This window comes from Asparagus officinalis, unplaced genomic scaffold, assembly GCF_001876935.1.
Source record: "Asparagus officinalis unplaced genomic scaffold, Aspof.V1 AsparagusV1_Un852, whole genome shotgun sequence".
NCBI lineage: Eukaryota > Viridiplantae > Streptophyta > Magnoliopsida > Asparagales > Asparagaceae > Asparagus > Asparagus officinalis.
Genome location: NW_017973111.1, coordinates 34,571 through 43,512, shown reverse-complemented (window position 1 = coordinate 43,512; position 8,942 = coordinate 34,571). Strand labels below are relative to the sequence as shown.

At 39.1% G+C, this 8,942-nt stretch overlaps 2 protein-coding genes across 2 annotated transcripts; both read right to left on the bottom strand.

Annotated features, from left to right (window-relative positions):
• Nucleotides 1–1,520: 1,520 nt before the first annotated feature.
• Nucleotides 1,521–1,982, bottom strand: LOC109828214 (putative ripening-related protein 1; the record flags this gene model as incomplete). Its single annotated transcript, XM_020395244.1, has 1 exon — nucleotides 1,521–1,982. A coding segment is annotated over one exon (462 nt), but the record flags the coding sequence as incomplete, so codon positions are not given.
• Nucleotides 1,983–2,261: 279 nt separating this feature from the next.
• LOC109828216 (ripening-related protein 3-like) lies at nucleotides 2,262–8,688 on the bottom strand. The gene is made up of 2 exons (XM_020395245.1): nucleotides 8,116–8,688; nucleotides 2,262–2,738 (listed from the first exon to the last, which is right to left on the bottom strand). Exons 1-2 carry the CDS (start codon nucleotides 8,686–8,688, stop codon nucleotides 2,262–2,264), a joined length of 1,050 nt encoding a protein of 349 aa, XP_020250834.1.
• Nucleotides 8,689–8,942: the final 254 nt, after the last annotated feature.

Below are 8,942 nucleotides of genomic sequence, written 5' to 3'. Positions count from 1 at the left end.
GATCATTGCAGAAACTTGTTGCAAATTCGTGCTTGTTGAGGTTGTTTGGGACTATTTGGATGAACTACGGGCGACTTGATCCCTTGATAGAGGGGGTACGTAGGTAACTACATTGGTGCATACGGATTTGGCGAGACGACACATTGGTGCTCATGTTGGCGTCGGCTCAGTTTTGGGAACACTTCGCTGATGTGAAAAATTGTTAGAAATGGCGAAGGAACGGCAAAGTAATCGTTGAGAAATGTGGAAAAACGTGCAAAATCAGCACTACAGGAAAACCCTCGGGTCGGTCGACCGATCGCATAAGACCGATCGATCGATCTTGTGCACATTACAGGGTTTGAAACCCCTGCTCTAGTTGGTCGACTGATGCACTCTTATCGGTCGACTGATGGAGGTAGACTAGTCGAACGATAGAGGAGCACTGGTCGACTGAAAGCAGATACGGGCTAAAGTTGGTTTCCTAGCCTGTTTTGGATTAGGTTTTGATATAAATAGAAACACGTCTTTCTAGGATTTTGTACCAGAGATTAAAAGAGAATTAGCATTGTTTTGAGCAGTTTTGTGAGGGAGATTATTGTGAGGGAGTGTGAGATCATTGGTTGGGTTATTTTGAAAGTTATTTGAGAGATTGTAACCCGTTGTTTCTCCTCCGTATAGTAAAATCTCCCCATCCTCTCCCCGTGGACGTAGGCAATTTGCCAAACCACGTAAATCTATGTGTTTTGCACTTGTCTTTGGTTCTTCTCTCATCGCTCACCGACTCGGTGGGTTTGCGAGCACGCTTCCGCACAGTGCGCAACACTAACATGCAACACTTTTACTAAAATGACCTTTATTTTTAGTGCATAAAGTTTCAAACAAATGCCTTGATTTATGTTTATAGTTACACAAAACTTTCCGCAATCCAATCTTACAATGTTGGTCTTTGCCTCCTTGAGCCCATTTCCGATGTTTCTTTACGTCCATTTCTTTACCTATATATTGTCTTTTTTAGCATAGCTGAATGTGCGTGTTTTGTTCTGCTATATTACACAACATAAAATAGCGAGTTGTTTAGTGTGTTTTTTTGACATTGCAATGTATCAGTCCTGCATACTTTTTGAGGTCTCCATATCTTATATGCGTATACTTTTATTATTGAAAAAACAGAATTAATCATGATTTACAAATCAAAACTTGGAAAGTAAATTTAATCCTAATTCCCATCACCAAATGCCTCGAGTACTAGTAAATTGTAATCAAGAAATTGCAAGTTAATTAACTCGGAAAGGTTGACGCATATTATATATATATATATATATACACACACTTACTCAATTTCAGAAACAAGCATCAGATTCTAAAATTTATCCCATATATTCATCCTAGAAATGAAAACTATTAGCATACACTAAGTAACAGTACCACACAATATAGATAACAGTGCCACACAATATAGATTTAGCACCATGTTTAGTTGCCGCAATAACAAACAGCCTTGAGCCTCAAATACCGATTGGTAAACGCACAAATATTGTTCAGGCATCAGACCAGGTAATGTCGTAGTCCCCCACTTGAGACTCCGGTATATCCAACGCCTTCCACACCGCTGGGGATGCATCTACTATATTATTGGGGCATGGCGGTTGGAAGTCATGATCAGCATCGCAGCCGTGCACAGAATCGCACTCATCCACCACTTTGGCTCTCACCGACTTACCATTAGCGTTGATGTTGATGTAGTTCAAGCATCGGCTTCCTCCATTGTACCAGCCAGTTGATAATGCAACCACCTTTTCACTGTCGCTGTGGTATTTGTTGTCGCACTCAGACGGGCCTCCTCCATCACCACCCTTGGCAAAGCTGTTGATGGTCATCGTCGCACGGGTGTTGCTCGTGATTGGAGGAGAGCAGCGGTACTGAGGGTACATCTTACCTGCTTCGCAGCAGTCAGAGTCATTCTCTGTGTTGCAGTGGCCGGTCTTCCCTCGCAAATAAATTGTAATCAAGAAATTGCAAGTTAATTAACTCGGAAAGCTTGGCGCATATTTATAATATATATATCATATACACAGTCAATTTCAGAAACAAGCATCAGATTGTAAAATTTATCCCATATATGCATCCTGGAAATGAAAACTACTAGCATACACTAAGTAACAGTACCGCACAATAAAGATAACAATGCCACACAATATAGATTTAGCACCATGTTTAGTTGCCGCAATAACAAACAGCCTTGAGCCTCAAATACCGATTGGTAAACGCACAAATATTGTTCAGGCATCAGACCAGGTAATGTCGTAGTCCCCCACTTGAGACTCCGGTATATCCAACGCCTTCCACACCGCTGGGGATGCATCTACTACATTATTGGGGCATGGCGGTTGGAAGTCATGATCAGCATCGCAGCCGTGCACAGAATCGCACTCATCCACCACTTTGGCTCTCACCGACTTACCATTAGCGTTGATGTTGATGTAGTTCAAGCATCGGCTTCCTCCATTGTACCAGCCAGTTGATAATGCAACCACCTTTTCACTGTCGCTGTGGTATTTGTTGTCGCACTCAGACGGGCCTCCTCCATCACCACCCTTGGCAAAGCTGTTGATGGTCATTGTCGCACGGGTGTTGCTCGTGATTGGAGGAGAGCAGCGGTACTGAGGGTACATCTTACCTGCTTCGCAGCAGTCAGAGTCATTCTCTGTGTTGCAGTGGCCGGTCTTCCCTCGCAAATGCCCACTGGCATGGCAGGATCCGACCATGAATCGATGCGAGGCTACGAGACTTAGGCTTGAGAGCGCTGCGAGCAGAGCAAAAGCCATTATTGCTAATTGAGGAAATCTAGCAGTTGCCATCTTGCTACAGGTAAATGTTTCTAAAGTTCGTTGTGGTCTTTGCAATTTGAGCGCGTAGGGTTTTATAGCGTTGGAATAACTGGAGGGGTAACGTTCAGAATGATGGCGTACGTTAGGCTTCTTGGCTAGCAAAGTTAACCACACGGCCATTTATCCACTTAGTTTGTTGTTTATCATCAGACTGCTTGCTTTGACCCTTCCCTCACTCATTATAGGCTAGATCACACTATAGCATTTTGCCGTAAACTTCCAAAATCGCACTAAATCCCCAGTAACTTTTCTGTTTTACAAAAACCCCCGATAAGTTTCTATATTTTGCAGGTAACTCCCATAAATTAAGACGAAAAACAACACAAAAAGGCATTTTGAAACTTACTTGGGGTTTAGTGCAATTTAACCAAAAGATATTGGACCTTTTCTGCAAAAGTTATTGAGGGTTTAGTGCGATTTTGAAAACTCATAAGGATTTATAGCAAAACAATGAAAGTTCATGGCCGTTTTGTGTAATTTACCCATCTCATTATTTATTTTAGAATTCCAGATGAATTTGCCAAACAACCAACACTAGCGAACAATCATGCATTTGAAGAGATTAATGAGTATGAATTATGTCATACACAACGATGTGTGACACACTATCAATCAAGTTGTTACATACAATCAATCTGGAACGATATAATTATGTGTTTAACTTTTGAAAATCCGCTTCCATATTTAATTTTTTTAATTATGCACTTAAATAATTTAGTACTATAAATATTTTATAAATTTTTATTATGCTATCATTAACAATTATAGTACTATTATGAATATTAAATAATTTTTTTGAAAGTTTAGTTTTCAATAAATACCTATTATAGATTATTTAGTATCATGTAATAATCTTTGAGAAAATAATCAAAAAATAATATTAAATTATTTATTCAATTTATGTAATAATATAATACTAAATAAATTGTGTAATTCATAATTTATGTGATATTATTAAAATAATTACACTATTTATGTGATTAAATATTTATTCTATTTATTTTATTGATCATTGAATTATAGTATAATTATTAATAAAATTTAGTAATATATTATAAATAGTGTATATGAAAAAGGAGGACATTGAAGCCACTCCGGTGAGATTCAAAGCTATGTTGGTAGCGAAGGGCTATGCACAGGAAGAAGGCATTGATTACAATGAGGTCTTTTCTTCGGTGGTGAAATACTCTTCAATTCGGATCTTGCTAGATTTGATGACACAATATGGTTTGGAATTGGATCAATTGGATGTACAAACGACATTTCTTCATGGTGATCTTGATGAGGAATTCTATATGACTCAGCTATTGGGGTTTCGAGCTGCAGAGAAGCAGAAATTAGTTTGTAGGTTGAAGAAATCACTATACGGATTGAAGCAATCTTCACGACAGTAGTGTAGGCGATTTGATGGATTCATGTTCGGTTATTCGTACATTAGGAGCCAGTTTGATCCTTGCGTGTATTATCGCAAGTTGCGAGGAGGTGCGTACATTTACTTATTGCTTTATGTTGATGACATGTTGGTCACTTCTATTTTCAGATCCTTGATAGATGAGTTGAAGGTACAATTTTCGAAAGAGTTCTAGTTCAAGGATTTGTGTGAAGGGAAGCTCATTTTGGGGATGGAGATCGGTAGAGACAGAGATAGAGGTAGAATTTGTTTAACACAAGTGGCTTATTTGAAGAAAGTGCTACAGCAGTTTAATATGAGTATGGAGACGAAGCCAGTTAGTGTACTATTGGGAGCCCATTTGAAGCTTTCAGCTGACCTTTCACCGAAGACAGTTGAAGATAGAGAGCTGATGTCGAAGACTCCATATGCGAGCGCAGTTGGGAGCTTGATGTACGCCATGGTTTGTACGAGGTCGGTTTTGTCACAGGTAGTGAGCATGGTTTTGAGATACATGCATGACCCAGGTCCAGGTCATTAGGATGTCGTGAGATGGATTTTGAGGTACATTCAAGGTACTCTCAACGTTGGTTTGGTTTTTGAGTGGGACACTAGCAGTGGGTAGCTATGTATTGGATACGTAGATTCAGATTACGCTGGAGATTTGGATAAACACCGGTCAACGATAGGGTATGTGTTCACTTTGACTCGAGCGCCGGTGTGTTGGAGATGCACCTTACTGTCTACTGTGGCTTTGTCGACGATGGAGGGAAAGTATATGGCGATTATGGAGGTTGATAAGGAGGTGATTTGCCTTCAAGGACTTTTGGAGGATCTTGGTGTTTCGCAGCGATCTGTCACTATTTATTGTGATAGCATGAGTGCTATTTATTTGGTGAAGAATCATGTCTTTCATGTGTCGATGTTCGTTATCACTTCATTCGAGATGTTTTTGAAGATGGGGATGTGGAGCTCGTGAAGGTCCACACAAAAGATAATCCAACGGATATGCTTACGAAGGTGATCCCGAGTAACAAGTTTGATCATTGTAGAAACTTGTTACAAATTCGTGCTTGTTGAGGTCATTTGCGACCATTTGGATGAACTACAGGCGGCTTGATCCCTTGGGAGAGGGGGTACATAGGAAACCACATTGGTAAAGCTGGATTTGGAAAGATGACGCATTGGTGCTCATGTTGGTGTCGGTTCAGTTCCGGGAACACTTCGCCGAAGTGGAGAATTGTTAAAAACAGTGAAGGAACGGCAAAGGAATCATTGAGAAATGTGGGGAAACATGCAAAATCAGCACTACAAGAAAGCCCTCGGGTCGATCGACCGATCGCAAAAGACTGGTCAACCGATCTTATGCACATTAAAGGGTTTGAAAAATCTGCTCTGGTCGGTCGACCGATACACTCTTATTGGTCGACTGATGGAGGTAGACGGTCGACCGATAGAGGAGCACCGGTCGACCGATAGAGGATCACCAGTCGACCGAAAGCGGATACGAGCTGAAGTTGGTTTCCTAGTCTGTTTTGGATTAGGTTTTGATATAAATAGAAACACGTCTTTCTAGGATTTTGTACCAAAGATTAACAAAGAATCATCATTGTTTTGAGTAGTTTTGTGAGGGAGATTATTGTGAGGTAGTGTGAAATTATTGGTTGGGTTACTTTGAGAGTTATTTGAATCAATCCACCAAAAAAGACCCAGGAAAATTCAATTCCTAAAAATACTCATCAGCCAAGACTTCCTCCCTCCCTGTAACCTGGTGATCATCTCCTCATTTCCATTCAATTATATTTTTGCTCTCCCTCAAGCATCATCAAAGCCAATAAAAATTCAACCTAGGTATCTTAGTATTCTCGTGCTTTGCATCTACCAAGAAACCTTATTCATGGCTATATATGTATGAAATTTTTTTGAGAGGAGGCAATAAAGTACATTAGTCATCTTATAGATAATTATCGAGTTATCATACACACCTGAATCCCGATACGCATTCCGAGTCATCGTACTCAACCCTCAAGGTACCATCATCACCCAAGCCAGCATGGTCAACTCTTAAGTCACCGTACTCACCTTGAGGCACCTAGCTCAACCTTAGTCATGTTTTACCTTCTTTATGTCACTAAATAATTTTGTATATAGCTTTTTCTTTTTTTTCTATGAGCTCTTTTAGCAATTAGCTAATATTTTAATTCAAGTTTATGCATTTTTAAATTATTTTTTTGTCAGTTAATTGGGTTGAGATATTATTCAAATGCATCCTCCTCTAACTTTCACAGACATCCCAGGAATGTTCGTGTATGTAATTTCTTTTAATAAATTGTTTATACCTAGTTTGAAAACTTTAACTTCCGTTTTCTCTAAAATTGTAATTTTTTTTTATAATCAAGCAGTTTCAGAAGTGTCATATTAACCATCTAATTGGGAAGCTCTTGATAACGCTTTGGTCAGGAAGTAATTTCTTTTTTACGAATAGGTTATAATCTTTGAAAATTTTTAACTTTTTTCTAAAATTGTGATTTTTAGATAATTAAGCAATTTCAAAAGTCATATTAACCATCCAATTAGAAAAGTTCTAGGAGAATGCACTAAGATCTAGATAATGATTTGTTCAGGAAGTAAGCTTGAGTTCTTTATTTTAGTTAATACTTTAGCACCTAATTGTAGAGAAGAGAATATTTATTTGTTTCACTAAAAACTTCAAATAGAGGGAAAAAAATTTAGTGAGAGATTGTAAGTTTATAGAGAAAAAAATGTCAGGTTAAGGATTCAGATGATTGAATGTAAATTTCAGTTTATTATTCAAGATTGGCTTTTGGCACTTATTCACAATGAAATTATAATATGTTAGTCTTCTCTACAACCAATTAGTAAAAATCATATCTTATCAAGTTTTTAATAAAATTATATATCCCTCAACATTAAAGATAGGGAGTTGATGTCGAAGACTCCATATACGAGCGCAGTTGAGAGCTTCATGTACGCCATGGTTTGTACGAGCCTGGATTTGTCACAGGCAGTGAGCATGGTCTTGAGATACATGCATGACCCGGGTCCAGGTCATTATGATGTCGTAAGATGGATTTTGAGGTACATTTAAGGTACTCTCAATGTTGGTTTGGTTTTTGAGCGAGACACTAGCGGTGAGCAGCTATCTATTTCCGATGTTTCTTTGCGTCCTTTTCTTTGCCTATATATTGTCTATTTTAGCTTAGCTGAATGTGCGTGTTTTGTTCTACTATATTACACAACATAAAATAGCGAGTTGTTTAGTGTGTTTTTTTGACATTGCAATGTATCAGTCCTGTATACTTTTTGAGGTCTCCATATCTTATATGCGTATACTTTTATTGAAAAAACAGAATTAATCATGATTTACAAATCAAAACATGGAAAGTAAATTTAATCCTAATTCCCATCACTAAATGCCTCTAGTACTAGTAAATTGTAAACAAGAAATTGCAAGTTAATTAACTCGGAACGATTTGCGCATATTAATATATATATATATATATATATATATATATATATATATATACACACTTACTAGTAAATTGTAATCAAGAAATTGCAAGTTAATTAACTCGGAACGATTTGCGCATATTAATATATACATATATATATACACACACTCACTCAATTTCAGAAACAAGCATCAGATTCTAAAATTTATCCCATATATTCATCCTAGAAATGAAAACTATTAGCATACACTAAGTAACAGTACCACACAATATAGATAACAGTGCCACACAATATAGATTTAGCACCATGTTTAGTTGCCGCAATAACAAACAGCCTTGAGCCTCAAATACCGATTGGTAAACGCACAAATATTGTTCAGGCATCAGACCAGGTAATGTCGTAGTCCCCCACTTGAGACTCCGGTATATCCAACGCCTTCCACACCGCTGGGGATGCATCTACTATATTATTGGGGCATGGCGGTTGGAAGTCATGATCAGCATCGCAGCCGTGCACAGAATCGCACTCATCCACCACTTTGGCTCTCACCGACTTACCATTAGCGTTGATGTTGATGTAGTTCAAGCATCGGCTTCCTCCATTGTACCAGCCAGTTGATAATGCAACCACCTTTTCACTGTCGCTGTGGTATTTGTTGTCGCACTCAGACGGGCCTCCTCCATCACCACCCTTGGCAAAGCTGTTGATGGTCATCGTCGCACGGGTGTTGCTCGTGATTGGAGGAGAGCAGCGGTACTGAGGGTACATCTTACCTGCTTCGCAGCAGTCAGAGTCATTCTCTGTGTTGCAGTGGCCGGTCTTCCCTCGCAAATGCCCGCTGGCACGGCAGGATCCGACCATGAATCGATGCGAGGCTACGAGACTTAGGCTTGAGAGCGCTGCGAGCAGAGCAATAGCCATTATTGCTAATTGAGGAAATCTAGCAGTTGCCATCTTGATTCTTGCTACAGGTAAATGTTTCTAAAGTTCGTTGTGGTCTTTGCAATTTGAGCGCGTAGGGTTTTATAGCGTTGGAATAGCTGGAGGGGTAACGTTCAGAATGATGGCGTACGTTAGGCTTCTTGGCTAGCAAAGTTAACCACACGGCCATTTATCCACTTAGTTTGTTGTTTATCATCAGACTGCTTGCTTTGACCCTTCCCTCTCTCATTATAGGCTAGATCACACTATAGCATTTTGCCGTAAAC

What these genes read in the sequence shown, in the direction of transcription:
- LOC109828216 (XM_020395245.1), bottom strand. Translation starts at nt 8,688, where the DNA reads ATGGCAACTGCTAGATTTCCTCAATTAGCAATAATGGCTATTGCTCTG. An exon ending in ACGACATTACCTGGTCTGAT is followed by an intron (nt 2,739 to 8,115) that starts GCCTGAACAATA and finishes TTCATGGTCGGA; the next exon opens with TCCTGCCATGCCAGTGGGCA.